The sequence below is a fragment of the Pelodiscus sinensis genome, chromosome 2 (assembly GCF_049634645.1).
Source record: "Pelodiscus sinensis isolate JC-2024 chromosome 2, ASM4963464v1, whole genome shotgun sequence".
NCBI lineage: Eukaryota > Metazoa > Chordata > Testudines > Trionychidae > Pelodiscus > Pelodiscus sinensis.
Genome location: NC_134712.1, coordinates 157,820,728 through 157,839,619, shown reverse-complemented (window position 1 = coordinate 157,839,619; position 18,892 = coordinate 157,820,728). Strand labels below are relative to the sequence as shown.

At 40.2% G+C, this 18,892-nt stretch overlaps 1 protein-coding gene across 1 annotated transcript in view; it reads left to right on the top strand.

The window, feature by feature from the left end:
* Positions 1–18,892, top strand: part of ABCA13 (ATP binding cassette subfamily A member 13) — a 281,165-nt gene that overhangs the window by 147,926 nt on the left and 114,347 nt on the right. Inside the window, exon 42 of the mRNA XM_006136374.4 lies at positions 5,364–5,460. Within this exon, the coding sequence (XP_006136436.3) occupies positions 5,364–5,460 (97 nt within the window). The remainder of the gene's footprint in view (positions 1–5,363; positions 5,461–18,892) is intronic.

The window sequence follows — 18,892 nt, the reverse complement described above, 5'->3', positions numbered from 1 at the left end:
TAATTTATAGGTTTTATAGCCATTCTTTAGAATGTAATCCTCGCTGTAGAATTCTAGGTGAGTCAAAGACGCCTATGAAAAATTGTCTTCCTCTTTGAAATTACAGAGGAGGGTTTTAAAATTTGTATGGAAAGGATATAACCTATTTAAAATGTAAAGGTGTTTTCCTTTAAAGGAAAATTTTCCTAAAATTTAAAAGACTTTTCCATAAAGGGCAATTATAGCGCTACAGAAACAAACCATAGCAAACATATAAAATTCATTAGTATAATGCTTTGGATCAGTCAGTTTCAGGGTACCTGCCACTGATTGTTTTCTGCAGGTAAGCAAATAAGCTTTCCTAAATGGCAACACATATTAGTACACTGTAGAAAACTAGCATGTTCATCTGTGTTGATTTCTGTCATTTCCCATTGTTACCTCATTCTCTATTTTCTCATCAAAAGACTCTTTGCACTGCCAAGTAAATGGATAACGTATAATAGTGCTATTGAGTCTATTCAGACACTTCAATCTAGAAACAAAGAACTCTGATTTTGAAAGAGAAAATGTATCAAGTTACTGTTTGTGCAGAGGTTAGGTTTTTTTCCCGGCCTGCTTCCTGTATTTTTTTTCAGTCCATTGTTTAGGATACCTGCACCCTTTCAAAATCGTAACTCTTCAAGGAAGACTATATTGTCACTTATGCCTATGAAGCAACTTGCTTTTGGAAAATGTGTCACTGTTGTGTCAAACCCATTTTATCATGTTAGCCACATTTGATTTTAACTGTTTCCCCCTTTTCTGAGTTTGAAATAATATAATAGCAATAAGCCAAGAGTGGGAGCGTGAGGAGGGGAGGAGAATCAGGACCATGGTTTATTAAAATCACAACATAATGCTTGGAGCTGGCTAGGGGGTATCAAGTCCATTTCATTACAGTTTTTGAGGTTTTTGAAATTTGTGTTCATTGTGCATCAGAGTTTTTTTTGCAAAACAGAATTATGATGAAACACACATTTCCAGATTGAAAATGTTTCTTTCGGGAAATAACCAGAAAATCCATGCTAGGTAGCAAACATTTTCCTGGAAAAATTGTGTTGATACAGATACAGATCCATCAATTGTTTCATCTGCAACCAAAAAGTGAGTTTCAATGGAAAAACGAAAAAGGTTCTTAGTTCTACTAATACTAATGTCTGTTTTGCATTCTGCTTGGGCTGTCTGCCTTACATCCCTGATCTCTCATTGATCCATGTGTCAGATATGCTCTAGCTCAATCAGGAATTATTTCAGGGAAGTTCTGTGCTCTGTGTTACTTAGGAGCTGGGTGCTCTGTGTTATGTATGGGCTGGGTGTTCCTCCTGGCCTGACTCTACCAGTGACTTTGTAATGTATTTGCTTTTGGCTCTCTGAAATGCAGGCAATTTCTTTTGGCAGACTCTCTGTACAACTGTCAGCTTTCTTCTTCTGAGGTTAGGTCTGTACTGTACCACTGCTCCGGTGACTACCAATGGACACTCATGTGCTGTGCGGTAACCCCTTTGTGGATGTTGCAGGCCTAAACTACAATGTCCCTATTTTCCATACATTTGGAATGCTGTTCACTCATATGTAGCTCAAACTGCTGGCTATATAGACAAGCCCTGAATGTTATAGCTTAACAAGCATGTTTCTGGTGTTTGCTAAACCTAGATCTCTTGTGCATCAGTTTTTCTGTCGACCAGACCTGCCAATAATGGGAGGAGTGGAGGGAGAAGAGGGGGGGCAGCTGCCCTGGTGCCTGGCAATTCAAAAGGGCTCAGGAATTCTGGTCACTGCAGTCATAGTGGCAATGGCTGTAGGTAGCCCTGGGCCCTTTAAATCACTGCTGGAGCCCAAGGTGGCATGGGCTGGGTGGCACAGAAGGGCTGGCTAGGGGAGACTAGCCCCAGCCTGCCTTTCTGCTCAATGTTCCATCTCTTCTGGGGGTTCAGAACCACCACCCTCATTTCCTTGGGCCTGAGGAAGTCTGTTGGCTGCCCTGATGTTGACACAAGAAATGCAATAAATAGCTCTTAGCACACTCCTCCACAATTTAAATCTATGGGATATTTGCCACTGATTCCAGCTGCAACAGGACTGAGACATTCCCGCTCTGAAGAAAGGCTAAAAATAAACACACACACAAATGAAAAAAGAAGGCAAAATTACATCTGTAGTTCTGATAAAATGTATATGTTTAAGGTAAAATGGTGGTAGTTGGAATAAAGATTTTTGGTGATATTTAAGTACTTACGAATCAGAACTGCCACATGGTTATTTAACCTGATAATTCCCATGTATCATTAAAGGGTATAGTTATATAGACCCATAAAGGGTCCCAAATCTTGATCTGAATTTCCTTAAAGCTGAAGATTTTCAGGGCTGGAGTTCTGATTCAGTGCTATCTCTATTTTTTTTTTTTAAAAAAGCTAAATATGTCATGTTTTTCCCAATTCATTGAAATGTTTGTGGGGACTTCAGTCATTCTTAGTACAAGAATAAGAGATTTTATTAGTGAAAAAGTGTTTAATCTTTAATATTTTTAATATATCACTATGTTGATTATTTTTTTCTGCTTTCTCTTCTGTTGTCCTGTTTCCTGACTGTTTCCTTCATGTTATTCCCCAGGATCTTGGTTGCCCTTTCATCTGTAGGTTATTGACCAGCAGCCACTTGTTTATTTCGTTTTAACAGTAGAAATTGGGTTAATCAGTATTGGAGGGTCCTAAAATGCTGCTGAAATAGTAGATTGATACTTTGGTTGCCAAAATTTTTCATAGTTCTTTTGAACATCTTCCTCCATCAACTGCTTTTATTTTCTTCTCTCTTTCCCTCATTAAGGGGGCTTTCTCTCCCATCATTTAAAGGTACACATCTGCAATGACATGTTATGGGGGGGCTATACATCTCCTTCCTCAAATCTCCTCTTCTACCTCAGAGATGCTAATACTGGCACCAGTATTCTCATTTAGTTCTCAGCTCTGTCACAGACATCCTTTGGGGGCACTGGGCAAGTTACAATCTGTACAGTTTTGTTTCTATCTGTACAATAGATAGATACATTCCTGACACTAAGTGGCATTGAGGAGTTAAAATACTACGGTGGGTGACAGAAGTATTTAATTAGAGATGGGTATTTATTTTGTTTTTAGTTATGAGCCCCTGGCTTGTCAATATTGGAAACCGGTATGTAGCATCAAGCTGTCCCAAAGGAGTCTGTCAAGATATGGGTTTGGACAGTCAGTGTCCCCTGTAGGCTCTAATACAGAAACAGCATGAGACGTTTAACTTTCTCTGTCCTTGAGCTAATGGCCAAAACAGTTCACTTACAGTTAGCTTGGCAGTCCATCATCGCTATTAAATGGCAATTATATTGACTAAACAAAACATAATCTGTGTAGTTTCTCAATAGAACAAGAAACTGCCTTGCCACAAAGATAATGTATATCAAATCGATCAGCTTTTATTATCCACTGTATGGTGGATTCCTTTGCTACTGTGTGCTTTTGTTATAGCCAATATTGGATTCCTTCATTGGAGCAATTAAATATGGCCATGAATATTTTTTTTAACATTGTTATAATCAGAATTTGACAATCATAAACAGGAGGTTTCACCAACATAGAGTCCAAGTTACTTACAATTTTTGTGAGACCTCTGTTGAAAGGTGCTCATGGGAGTTATAAAATCTGCTGATTTGGTATGCAAGCTTATATTTGAACCAAAATCTGAAGTTTCTTGACAATGCGGTATTGTTATAGATGGCTTTTTGGGGAAGAAAATGGTTATTCAGAAAATGCTCATTTTTCAATATCTCCTATCTTGGTATCTCTTCAGTCAAATTCAGATGAAAATATTGCAGTCAGTTCTACCTACCCCAGTAGTGTATGTGTTTTGCTTTCTTTTTTGGTTATTCTAAAATCTCCCTATGCCTTCTCTTTCTTCTTTCCTCCTTCCCCCAAAAATGATTTTGTGGCTTTGAGAGAGAGTGTGAATTAACAAAGGGAACATATGCTTGCAAGGAAGTTTTTGAGTTTTTATTTGTCGGGCTTACAATGAGATGTGAGTAAGTGCCTTAACAATGCATGAGTCACTATTAGCACTCTACTGCAGTATTCAAGCACCTCTACCACCAATATTCTAATCCTGAACTTCCTGTTCATTGCAGCAGGCGTAAGGTATAGAAGCAGGATCGAGCACAATATAGCAGCTGTCAGGCAAATCCATTGGATACTGTGTAACATTTATATATGCCTCTTAGGGTATCTCTGCACTGAAATAAAAAACCCATGGATGACCAGTGTCAACTGATTTGGGTGTGTGGCTTTTAAGTTGCAGTGTAGACTTCTCGTCTCACAGAATCCTAGACCCTGAGCTCCACCCCAAAACTGGAAGTCAGCACCGCAGTTAAACAGCACTGTAGCCTGGGCCCCATTAGCCATCTGCCAGTGTTAACTGAAGGCTAGATTTACCTCTAGGTTATTACATCCATGGAAAATATTACTGCTAGTTTTCTAAAAAAACTTCCATTAACTTTCCTCCATCTCTTCTTCCAAAGCTTGTACCTTTCAGATGTACTGATGGAAATTATACGCCTGTCACTTTTATTCAAATACACTAACATCTCTCAACCAAGACCTTGCAATCTTTAAAAAAAAAAATTAATTGTTCATGGTGTCTGTGTGCAGATGGCAATTGAGTTGGCTACAAATTGTACATTATGTTATCTTTATGTCTGCATAATCTCTGCTCTTAAAGGACTAAATCATCCCCACCATTTCCATGAGTGGCCTAGACTGGCAAATCTAGTCTGGGGAAGATAGAGTGGGGGAGATGGTCCACCTACTCCCCATATCCCTGCAGAGGCTCTTTGGCTAGAATTCCAAGGTTTCAGCTCTCTGTAGAGTTTTCTGGGTTGGGTCAGGAGTGTAAGGAGGCGGGGTAGGGAACTGTTACTACTGCTGAACCCACAGAGATCCACTTGGAATACCAGTGAAGAGTTAATGCTGCTTTTAGTGTGCATTAACCCTGGACCCCATACATCCTGTGACTCAGCAACTGGGATTCAACGACAGCATGGTTCTAGAAATAGCTATGCAGGTAGAGGGCAGAGAGGACCATAGAGCAGTGTGCAAGGGTCAGCAGCTCTCCATATGGTGTTCCTGAATCCATGGGATAGTCACTTCCCTCCATCAGAGGGAAAGATCTCTCCCAAAGTAATCACACTGGATCAGTAATTTATAGGATGTTCCAGCAGAGTGGAGTGGAGTGGTGCATCTTGGCCTAATACCTTAGGTGATGGAAGGTGACTGCCAGTTATAGCACACAAGGATCTCATTTATTTTTCTTTTTCACAAAAGGTATTTTTGAAGTTGCTACAAGACACAGAGAAGATGCCACAAGTTCCCCTGGCAGTGCTCCCCCACATTAATAGCTCAGAATCAACCTACCAAAACTGTAAGTAGAAAAATAAGTTTTCCTAAAAAGCAACTGTATTTAAAAAAGCTAGAGATTTGCAGCTAAGAAGGGTAAAACTTTCCTAAGTTAAGTAGCAAGTGAAGAATGTTGCCCTGTGGTCCCCACAGTGCTCTGGGAGTGCCCTTTCCTTGTGCAACTGAAATAATTAAATGATCTTCCTCAGATGATACACTTCGTGCTTCTCACTGTGATAAGAGGCATTTTGAACCCAGGTTTGTGTCCTCTATCACAATAACCCCCAATCAAGGCTGTCACTATGACATAAGACCTGCTCCAAAGATAACTGTAGCCTAATTGAGACCCTCATTTACCAAGGGCAAACATTGTGGGTTGGGATTTTGTGGGAGTTTTATCACTGACATCAAAGGGAGCAGTGAGGCCAATGCTGAATGCTTTTCATAATCTCTATAAATACTCCGTGGTAACTTGTACATTGGTTAATTAACTATTCCTGCCTGCGACTTTCTTGTCATCATACATATGGTGGTGGAGATGTGTATGGGGAACAAATATGACAAGGGTTTCTCTGGGAGAAAAAAATAAATTATAGGAACAACAATAGCTCCAGAAGAAATGGAAAAAAAATCCTAGTTTGATTAAAAGGGACAGACTGGGATATCTCTTTATTTCATAACTGACGTATAATTCTGTATTACTGGAAGTCTTCAGTTAGATAACACTGTGCAATATCAGGGCAGTTAGATTTGTTTGTCCTGTCTATGGTGCATTTTCATTGGGGTCTAAGCATTACAGTTTATATAATAATCAATATTTGATCTGTATTGTACCTAATAACTTAACCTATAATAACTAGCTAACCTTCCAGGCTATTTCTTCATTTGGCATGTGGCATATAATTATAGAATTAGTCATTAATTCCATATTCTGAGGCTGATAAATTATAGTAAGAAAATAAGGCAATAATGCCATTTCTTTGGGAAGGAAGATGGAGGAGAAATTTTCATTCAAAGCTGATGACTGCCATTCATCATTAAGGACAGTTGTGAAGTATCGTCATAAAGGCTTTCGAAATTGCTTATGAACGCTATCCATCTCTGCTAGTTCACCAGAATGTTCCATGGGCAATAATAGCTTGACCTGTATCCTTTTTAATCTGAAAGCAGACTGAAAGACAGTCAAACTTTTTCTTTGTCAGATGAGTTCAGTGGGTTTTAAATAGGCTCATAAGCAAATAGCTGAATTATTAAGAGTTTCATAGCTAAAGAGCCATCAGCTGTAGAGAATTTGGGTGAGAGCACGCTGTTGGGATGATGCATGCTAGAGAACATCACTGGAGTCAGTCCCTGGACTGCTCACTTGTTCTGCCCACAATGGAACTATCTATCACATGTGGCCACACCAGTCTGAGAAAGTTGGATATATCAGGGTTCATGCCAGAAGTCTTAGGGTTACCATGAATCCATAAGGGTCAAATCTGAGCAAGGGGCCTATCTGTTCCTCTCCCCATCCTAGCAATAGTCAGCTGTGAGCAGTTGTGGGAGCTGAAGGTACCTTCCCATGATGATGTATTTCACAGATTAAATCTCTTTTATTGGAATCGATCCATTTGTCCAATTCAGGTCCATAATAAAACTAAATGAGCGGATCTGAACTGAGGGCTGACATTTGTCCTCATATGATCTGTCTTTCTTAAAAGCTATTTTGACAATGCTAAGAAGTTCTGTTGCATTTGCTCTTGAAGCAGAGACTTTATAGGCAAAATTCTGATGGGTGTTACTTTGGTGTGTATAAGAATATCTGAGTCTGTCTTTGAGAGAGTATTCAAGGTCTGTGTGTGTGTTGGTGAATCAGTACTTGTGTTGGAATGGGGACAACAAATGATTATTAACAATGAAAAGGCAAAACCCAAAGGCTTTTAAGATCCCAGAATGTCAGGATTTGACCAATAAGCAGTTGCAAGAAATACACAGGACCTCAGTTTATCAAAGCACTTAAACATGCACTTAACTTTAACCATGTGATTGTGACCTATTGAAGGCAATGGGACATAAACACATATTCAAGCTAAGCACATGCTTATGTGCGATAAAAAAGGATAGGCTGCTGAACTGGGATTAGAACCCTAAAGTAAAGCAGCAATTTGTTTTAACACTTTTAGTGTATGTGTAATTTTGGAGTCTATACACATTTACTTGTGATTTCCAATTGGTAATATATGTTATTTTGCAGAAACTCTGTTGGTCCCCCTTAGTTCATTTCCATTAAAGATTAGATGATTACAAAGCTCTTCTCTTTTCCATGATGAATAGATAGAAATTTTAATGTTGCAAGAATGGCTATAAAATTGTCTGTGGTGCAATTGGAGCACAAGGGAGGAAAGGAGGAATTAAGGAATATGAGTACTTAGCTGAGAAGTTAAATGAATAATCTGTATCACTTTTCACTACAGAGGATATTGGTGTGGTATTTACCCTGTGTCTACTCTTTTCTGTTTATAGAGTCAGGAACTGAAATATCAGAGCTATGCTCAATTAAACTAAAAGATGGCAAATGGAAAATTAGTAAAATGACATACTTTTGCACACATCATATGGTTAACTTGTGGAACTCTATGCTGCAATAGATCACTGAAGCCAGAAACTTAGCAGCATTGAAAAAGGAGTAGGCATTTATTCAGATAACAAGAACATCCATGTTTATAGTAGTGATATTTTTAGATTGAAATGGGTAATGGTCATATTTCTAGGTAAATGCCAAACTTTTGCCATTGGGGTCACAAGAAACCTAATGCAAAGAGAAGATTATCCCATCTTGGATACTGCAGGATTTTTCGTACCTTTCTCTAAAGCAGTTTGTGTTGTAATAGCAGACATTGGACTAAATGGACCACTCTTCTGACTCTACAAACCTAACACTATGTAGTATTAGTAAGGTACAGGTCAATGACATTTAGAACTGGCTAATTGACAGATCTCAAAAAATAGTAATCAATGGGGAATCATCATCAAATGGGTATGTTTGTACCGGAAACCTATTGGGACCAATGCTGGGCCCAAAGCTAATCAACACAGCTGCCTGTGATCTGGAAGTAAATGTGCTTGAACCTCCATACTCAGGTGTCCCTGATCTGGGAACACCCATGGTATGGATGCTGGCAGGGTGAGAGGAGGAAGCACATCTGCTTACTGTCACTCTATTCTCCCTCTCCTCCCCAGCTGGGGGAACAGCAACTCAGTGATATGCTTCTCCTAAGGCTTGTTCCCTGTTACTGCTATAGCAGTAGTGTTCCTGTTACTGCTGTAGCAGTGGTGTCAGGGAGTGGTGAGGTGCACAGAGCCACATGCGCTCCAGAGGTGGGTGGGGGGCAACAAGTACATACTCCATCCTCATCCCTCTCACACCCAGACCCCACAGGCCCTTTCTGACCCAGAAAATTCTTTAATCCAACATACCCTGTTTCCCCAGGTTGCTGGATTAAAGAGATGCAAGTGTTTAAAATCACTCCTGATAAAGTTGGAGATGCTAAAAAGATTGGTAAATAATAAGAATGGGAAATAATGAGGAAGAAAAAGCAGTCATAGAATGATTTGGATTGCCTGGTAACCTGGGCCTGTTCACACAAGATATATAACTTTGCACAGCTGTATTAAAAACATATCTTGCAAAGCAGGCCATGCTAATGGAATGAAGGACAGTATTTTAGAAAGAGGGGAATTGGAGAAGGAGTCATCATAGACCAGTAACAGAACACGAGCTCCCATTGTGATGCTGTTGTGAAAAGGGTTAATGTGATATTTGGACCTCTAAGTAAGGGTATGTCTACACTAGCTCGTTAATTCAAGCTAGGTAGGCAAATCAGGCAACCGGAGTTGCAAATGAAGCCCGGGATTTAAATATCCCGGGCTTTATTTGCATGTTCTGGTCCGGCTGACATTTTTAAATCCCCCTTGGTTCGAACGAACTGCCCGCGGCTACACGCAGCAGTTTAAAGTTAATCCGAACTAATTCCTCAGTTCGGATTAACTGTTATTTCTCATTTGTGGATGGCAGTAGGGCGGTAGGTGTAATATATTTGGAGAATATTGTGCCACTAGAGAATTTTTAAGTAGAACTCTCCATTCTATCCCCAGGAGAGTTTTGTATAAAAGAAGATGGATGACGGATTTTAATAAATCTTTCAATACTGTGTCTCCATATCTTTCTAGAAAAATTAATTCTCCCACAAACAGAAAATTGTCCACTGATAGTCAATAGCAATATATCAAGTTTGGCGGGGAAGGGAGGGGATAGCTAGTAGAGTACTACAGGGATTGGTATTTGTTGAAGAGTTACAACTGTGTATTTTACTTAGGTGCACTGACAATGTGGGGGGGGGGGGGGCACATCTCAAGGCCTTGTCCCTTCCGCAAACATCATGAGTGGGAGGGGCAAGGCAACAGAGCTTCTGGGGTGCTTTGGGGGACAAGTGGGTGTCTGGTGTCCGATGAGAGAATCTCTCTCCTTCCCCACATTGACTGGTGGCCATGGTGGAAATTGGAGCAATGCAGCTGTGGTCCCCAGCTCCTGGTGCATCACTTGGGAGAGGGGTGGGACTGCCACCACTTTGTACTGGGAAGTGGAGTGATGCAGTCGGCAGCCAAGGAACAAAGCCATGTCTCTCTACTTCACCTTGCCACCACTGCAGAGTGCAGGTGGGCCAGATCCCTGCTGTGTGCGTCAGACCCACACTAGTTCCTGGGGCCATGTCACTGGGGGGAAGGAGGCTTGGGGGAACAGGTGTGGTGGGGGCAGAGCAGGAGTGGGAAAGACGTAGGGCAGGGGTGGTACCCAGAGCAGAGAGAGCATTATCCCAGCCCTCCATGGGGTGGCACCTGTGAGGGGTTGGTCAAATGGCCAGTGCCCCACCTGCATCCTTTGTAGTCAGTCACTCCTGCTTAGGTGTGTGTGTACCTAGTGCACCAGAACTGCAGCACTTTGCCTAGCGGTACCCCCAAGGGGGGGGCACTCATGTCCAGCATCTGTGATTCCATCCTGAAAATATCAGGACGGTCCTGTCCCAATCACCTCAGTTCCTTCTTACCACCAATGGCTGAAGCTCTGCGTGGTCTTCCACTCATGTTCAATCTCTGTTTTTTAGAATGTTTCTTGTATGTATTCATTGCTTAGTACCTTAGGTTTAGTGTTGAAATATTATCAGGTAATTGGCTGGCTGCGGGTCTCACTTCAGCACTGACACCCATGTCTGGTTGGTGGTTGCCTTTGGAGCCAACAGATGATGCCACTGCATGTTTGGACTGTGGCATTTCCTCCTACTCTGGTGTAGTGAGGAAGAGGTGCCATAAAACGAATCAGGACCGTACCAGAGTGCAGGGAGATTTATTTTCTTCAAAGAAGAGTTCAGACTGGTAATTTAGTCCTTCTGGCACATAGTATGGAGCAGCTCCATCCAACTGCTCCTCGAGCTAAGATCATTAAGAGCTTATACCATCAACTTTGGTTCTGATCATAGGGTGTCCATTAAGTTCAGAACTGTGATTTTTGGCACCAGTACCAGTGCCGATGGCATACCAGGTGGCATAATCAGACCTGATTTGCCTCTTATTCCTGAATTGTCTATTGACTCAGGAGTGCTCTGGGGTCATGGCTTTTCCTGCCTTGTTCTCAGTTGGCTCTTGGCATCTTCTGGCTGCATCACAGAGCTTTTGGGTTCATCAATACCAAAGCCTCAGAATACATAGTGATGCCAGGCTCAGCACCAAATCCCCCCTCAATGCTGGCACATCTGATATGTTGCCTTGGTGGCAAATCCCTTTCTACAATCCAGTAATGTGCTTGAACCACTATTGCTTACTGCTTGAACTTTAGCAACCAAGCTAACAGGCCCAAAATAGGCCTAGACAGCATGACCAAGTCAGGGAGAGGTAAGAAGGGGAGTTTGGGTGCCATAGAGAGGGCAGTCTGACCCCGCATCCTTCCTGAGGCCCAAATCTCTAGTGAAATCGCTAAATGCCTAAGACATATATCTGTCAGGGCCCCCAAGCATGGAGTCTCTGAAAAAGAAAAAACGCATTTGGTAAAAGTGATGATCAGAAGAAAATCTCTTGCCTAACCTTTAAAAAGTGCTTGCCTAACAAGTTTTTGAGTGACATGTTATTGTAATATTAATGGATAAATAGGGAAGAAAAGTTTGAGTTAGGGGGGACAATTTTGGGAACACTTGGAGAGACGCCTTGAGGACTCCTTGAGGATTCTTCACTTCTGGACGCATCTTCGCCCCCACCGGCAGACAGAAGACTGGCCATCGGAAGCCTGCTCGGTGTCACTTGAGAGCCACACTCAACTTCAGTAATTATCTAGGTTGGGTGTTTTACTAACCTGTTGCAGACGTGTGTAAGTGCTTGAGACTAAGTAAAGTTTAGCTTTAAGTGAAAGCACTCTTGTGTTGTCCTGTTTGTACCATCCATCTATCAGTTGGATGAACATGTCTCCCCTGAATTATTTCCTGACACCACCTCGCAGAGAGTAAAAGTTACTGAGAGGTTTGGGTTGGAAGAACCTCGGGTAACACTATCAATCACTTTTGGGGAAGCTATGAATTGCCTGGTTCCCGCTCCTTCCACTTCCTCCCAGAGCTGAACTGCCATGAATCGACTGGTACTGGGGGGCTGCAGGTGGAACCCCAGTAGATGGTGGGCTGCTGCAGCCCACCAAGTTAAAGGAGGGACACTCATGTGGCCCACCCACCATTCATGGTTGCCCATCCCTGTTTTAGTGAGTATTTATTCTCAACAACCAAAACCAGAGTTTTTAGTATGCTCTTCCCCCATTCCCAATCAATTTCATTTTGCTTTCGTTTTTGCTGACAATCTCTGGTCTCTCTGTTTTTTCTTGGGTTACTTCAGTTAAAACTTCCCTGTTTGCCCTTGCATAATGATGAAAAATAAGCAGTTCAGCTGTATGTGACACAGAGATTGACATGGCTAGTCAAAATCTTTGAAAGATATCCATCAGTTTAGAGAAATAAATGATTGTTCCATATTCTAAATTTAGTTTACATTATTGAAGAAAACTAAAATATGGTGGAGGGGGGGGGGAAAGGTGTAATAAAACCTAATGTACTGTGAGATAGAATGATGTTTGGAAACCAAGGCGGTCTTTGGTAAACAATTTACAGTGTTTTACGTGAACATTATAAAACATCAACATCAAAGGCTCTGTGTTTAGTCTTCATGTAAATTACAATTTATATACTAAATTTGAATATACCATAATAAAAGGGACATATACATGTGATATTTCCAGGTTGCAGCTACTCAGACTAAACAGTTTATTTGTAATTGTTATAAACATAAAAAAATAGATTTTGTAAACATTACATATGTATTATTGAAAGAAATAGCAACCCTAAAAGACATAGTACTTTACAGTGTATGTATGGTCTTTGTAAACTCAGATAAGGAAAAAAAATTAGTTTTTGGAAGAAGTTTTCAATTGAGATATAATTTAACACTCTGCCTCAGTTCCCCATATAAAATTGAGATAAAACCATCCTACCTCAGATGGTTGTTCTGAAGATCATTTCTACCACTTTAATTCAAGAACTAAAAATAATAATGAATATTAGTGGGACATTTTGAATACTACAGCATTGAACATAACTGAAAAACCCATGAAATTTAAGATCAATTAACATTTTTACATATATTTGTGTGTGTGCATACATACACGCATATTAAAACTTTAAGTAGGTACTTGACAAGAAATTCAGACGCATTCAATTAATCAGGTGTATCTGAAGCTGAAGTACTGTCATGTTTTCTTGTACAGTAGGAAAAATACTGCTAAGAATACAGAGTTCTAATTAAAAGAATTTTTATTTCTGAAATAGTTTATACAATGGCTAATGAAAGAGCTGTGATGGTGAGTCATTGATGTTTTGTCTCATCTAATGCATAACTATCTAATGATTAACTACCATACATAAAATACAACTAATTATGTTGTAGAGTTGTGCTAACAAGACTGTGTCTAGTGTTGATGGTACCTCCATCAAAAAGTGCAATTCCATTTGATTACAGATTTCTCAAAAGAAAATAATAAAACAAAACTTCAGCTAAAATAACTCATGCCCACCCTGAAACTTGAATTTTTTTCCAGTAAGCATTGCTTACTCCTATTGTTTTGGGGAGTAATTTTTGGTATATGAGAATGTGGTTTGTTTTGTTTTTTAACCAGATGAAGTGGAGGCATGAAAAAAACCTTTTGTCAATGGGAGATGCTTTCCCACTGAGTTCTCTTACTCTTCTCAAAGAGCTGGAGTACCGGAACTGACAGGAGAGCACTCTGCCATTTACTTAGCAAGTCTTCACCAGACCCACGATATTGATACTGAAGCATTGCATCAATTGCAGCAGCACTGGTCGTGTAGACCTGGCCTACCTAACAGATTTCACCCCCCCCCCCCCCCCCGACCCCACCCTGGCGAAGATTGGATCGCCACTGTTTGAACTACAGTAGTAGTTGCTAGCCATTACTTAGTTCATGCACTAGCGGAGGACTTAAGCCACACTTTTCAAGGGGGTTGCACAACTGTTTCCTAATGCAGAACATAAAGTCAGCTTGATATCCCAGGCTCTGGGAAAAGAATCTGGTTTAGTGGGAGGAGGGAGAATAAATATTGAAAGGCAGAGAGTCCAGTCCAGCAGACGGGATTTAGGTCTACCACGTTAGAGTCCTGGGTTCTGTTCCGGACTGTTCATGGAATGATCTTGTGTTTCACTGATTGTGATTATGAGCTGTGCCACACATGTTTGATCTTCCAAATAGGGATTAAGTTGCACTTGTATAGTGCAGAAATCTTATCTGGGATCTCTGCATAAGTGAGATTTTATGCATGATGAGCACAGTTCTGTCTCTGACTACACATCATTTTCTCTGTTTATCTGACCTACTTAGATGTACCACACACATCAGAGAGAACCTTATGAGATAATAAAACTGTAGGTTCAGTTAATTAAAATCTTTGTTTCTATTTGCAGCTATTGGATTAATCCAGCCTAGTGAGTTATCAGAATGAATGAGGGAAAGGAATTTTGTCCAATAACATTTTCAGAAGAGTGTGTGTTCGAATAAATTCCTGCTTTAACTTTTCATTAGCACAGCTCTTTATAAAATTTCAAAGCTAAATTGTATAACATACTCTGGTGGTGGTGATGTCTAAAAAGTATCCTGAAATGAATTAATTGAGAGGTATGCACATTTCATTTGATTGCATATTCCTGATATGCTTAGTTATGTTAGTTTTCCAATTAAGAAGATTGAGGATTCACTTTGGTACATCCATGGGTGACCATCTGGAAAGCAGCTTGCCTGTTGAGACTTCCTTTGTCTGATTTAACACTTTCACAGAAAGTCAGACAGAGGTTGGCAATGTTAATGGTGCTTCAGTAGCCTATACTGAAGGATTGCTAGAGCGTATTTTTTCTTCTTTTGATATTATTCATACTGCTTATGAAAATGTGTGTGCATCTTCCACTCACTTTGAAGTTGTGATCTCACATGTCCATCAATAACACAGAGCTTAATGTGTGTCAGCAGTGGTTATGCAGCCAACTCCCTGATCCAGGTGCAGCTGAGACTCCAAATATTGTTTAGCCAACAGTACTCAAGATACAATGCAAGGTACAATGGATTATCCATTTGTTAGTTATCTCTCCCAAAATAATCTCCCATAAGGCAGGAGAAGCTGATGCCGTTAACATTGTGGCCATTGTCTTTGCTGTGTGTGTGTGAGTAGTAGTGAGTTTTTGAATCAGTGGTGAAATGTTTGTAACAGCCGCATGTCATTTGAATCACAGATGCATGACAACTGGAAAATTGCTTACTTACCTGCTTTTTTTTCCAGCAAGCAGAAAAAGAATGTGTGCCTCATTTATTTGATCACACATTGACAGATTGATCCTGAGTTGTGTTCTATGCATTTCTCAGAGTGTTACATGGTGTGGTATATGGAATTGAAATAAAAGCCACAATAGGGGACAGGCTGTGATTCTTGTGGCTTTTTTTTTTTTTTACTTTAGAATGTATTAGCAGAATTTTAAAATCAGCATTCAATATCTATTTTGTATGGAACTTTACAATATGTTTACCTTCGGAGACAAACCTAAACATTAATCCCAAACACAGAGTCTGGATTTAGTTTGGGATTGTAGTTGAGATACATGTCTGTCATTAGTGTAGAAAAATCCCAGAAAGAAACATTAAAAATACACTTCTTGTTGGAGGTGGGAAGTGAACAGGTGTGGCTGTCTGTACACCCATCCTCATTTTACTTTTCTTACCACCCTGAAGGCTCAACCTTATCCTTCCCTGCAGCTGATAACAGTCAGATGCCTGTTCTCTCCAGGGACATCTTTAGGATTTATGAGGCTCTACACAGTACTATTAAATTGGTGCCCAAATACTCAATGTCAGCCAAGGGAGGATGAAGATTTTTTTAGAGCTGTGCTTTCATAATCTTCATTAACACGTGAATGAAATATTTTTAAAGCAGATTTTAAACTATGGTCCTGTGAACTAACATAGTAAATTCAGAAATGGACATTACATACCTAGGGTTGGCTAACACCTGTTAAATGGCTTCATTATCACTTGGATGACTCTCAGGTTCAGTATTCTGCTTCTGGCAGGCTTTTTCACTTGTAAATTAATTAGATCTCCCTGGAGGAAGCAGAGCCACCGAACAGGAATAGAAAGAGGTAGATGGATGGACATTCAGACCCAGTGGTGCCCCAGATATTCAGGTGCCCTACACAATTATGTATTTTGCCTATGGGTAAGGATCATAGAATCACAGAGTTGGAAGAGAGCTCAGGAGGTCATCAAGTCCAGCCCCCTACCCAAAGCAGGACCAATCCCTGATTCTCCCACAAGCCATTGATACACCTTTGAGAGAGCCATGAGGTGCTTGCTCCCATTCACACATTGGCTAGGTGTATTGCTACTATCATCCTAAGCTCTGTCAGCCCAAACACTGTAGCATAGAACTAAATGCAACTCCTGCTATACTTTTTTGTAAATATTGCTGGAATGGGAGTGTGATGTGGCATCAATGCCTAGGGTGGCTTCAATGTTGGTGGATTTTTTTTTGACAGGGAAGGTCTTGTGAGATCTAGCAGCCTCAGTTAAGAGAAACCCTGATCTGTTTGTAACTACTGAGGTAGGCTGTGTAAAGTTAGCCCCATATGAGTAAATTTGAGGGTAACGAAAGCCTAACAATAAATTCCTCCTTATGAATAGTAAGTGATGGGCTGAGTCAAACCTGTTCCTCCAAAAGCAGTGAAGGGTCTGTGGCATATAAATGAAGAGATTTCCTCTCTCCGTAGAACTTTGAGAATTGCTGCAACTGGATACCTAGAAATGTCCAAAAAAATTGCCAGAAAGATTTCGCTAACGAAGCCCATCTTTTTGTGTGTGTTTTGGTGCATGCTATACTGCTTCTCAGCCACTTGTTTATCAGATGATGATGGCGATAACCGTGGTGTCCCAGACTCAGTTCTTATGGTTTGTGATAAAATACCTAATATGTGATATCTTAAGCTATTTGAATGCCTTACATACATAAAGGAAATCCTCTGTCTAATGCCTGAAACAATGGGCTAAGTCAGTCTGAGGTCGGTTGAAGTAGGAAAATTCCCTTCCACCAGGTCCTGGAGTTGCACTGAATTACTCTGTGCCTGCTATCCAGGTTCAACTACTGTAATTCACAAGCTCTGGTCACTCCTCCTTCTGCCAAGCTGCTTCTCTTCTTCTGTGCATGAATCTTAAGCTCCATAGAAAGCTTGTTTGCAGAGGGACATAAATATATAGCTCAGTTCCACAGCTGGCTGAAATTTTTCATCTGGAAAATTTTCCCATTGAAAAATAGGTTTCATTGAAATCAATATTTTCTGGAGGACACATCCTAAAACAAAAATGAATTGTTTTGAATAAACTTCTCAAATAAAATTGTTTCAGATTCTTTAATCTGGTACATAAAAGTATAATCGCTTGTGGGCTGTAATATTTTGGACTACTTTTGCTTGCTGGATTTAGCATTGGTGTGTGCTGAATGGTGCTGGTGTCTTGTGATATACTAAAGATCAGACAAGTTGGTGGTTTCTTCTGACTTGAAATTCAGTGACTCTGTGAGTCTGAAATATTTCAAATGAAATGCAACACAATGTTTCATTTTGAAAATATTTTCTCATATAACAGTTGTAAGTTTTAGTCAGTTTCTATTTCCTGCAAATTCAAATAAATTCAAGTTTTAGCTTGTAGTTTATGCCTTCCATGGTAGAGTTTCTATGCATAGAACTACTCAAGCATTGGAGGGTGACAATAATAGAAAATGTGAAAATGACAGAAGTGCTAAATGACCTTTTTTGTTTCAGCTCTCACCAAAAAGATTAGTAGTGCTTGGATGTCTAACACAAGGAATGCCAGTGAAAAAAGAGAGAGGATCAGAGGCTAAATAGAGAAATAACTACTTACAATTACTTAGACAAAAGTTAGATGTCTTCAAGTCCCCAGGACCTGATGGAATAAATCAAAAAACATTCAAGGAGCAGACTGAAGCGATATCAGCGCTATTTTCTTTGAAAAGTTGTGGAAGACAGGAGAGATTCTAGATGACTGGAAAAGGGCAAATATTGCACCTATCTATAAAATAAGGACAACCTGGGGAATTACAGATCAGTCAGTTTAACTTTAGTACCTGTAAAGATAATAGAGCAAATAATGATGGAAACACCTAGAAGATAAATCCATGCTGACTTACTTATTACATTATTGTCTAGAGCAAATAATGTCAAGCCAACCTAACAGCTTTCTTTGAGAGGGTAACAAGCCTGGTGAATGGAAGGGTATGTGGGGAGGGAAGTAGTTGGTATTGTGTATATTGACTTTGGTTTTTGATACTGTCTCAGATGAGCTTCTCATGAGCAAACTAGGGAAATGTGACCTATTTTATTATAAAGTGGATGCATACCTGGTTGGCTAACAGTTCCCAGGCAGTAGTTACCAATAGTTTATAGTAAGCTAGAAGGGCAAATTGTAAGGGGTCCTGCAGGAATCAGTTCTGGGTTTGACTCTGTTCAATATTTTTATCAGTGATTTAGATAATAGCATAGAGAATACCCACGTAGGCTGCATCTAGACTAGCAAGTTTTTTCGCAAAAGCAGTAGCTTTTGCGGGAAAACTTGCCAGCTGTCTTCACTGGCTGCTTGAATTTGCTCAAGAACACTGATGATCTAACGTAAGTTCCGCAAATACTATGCTGCTCCCGTTCGGGCAAAAGCCCTTTTCCGGAAATGCTTTTGCGCAAAACGGCCAGTATAGACAGCTGAAAACTGTTCTGCGCAAAAAAAGCCCCGATGGCGAAAATGGTGATCAGGGCTTTCTTGCACAAAA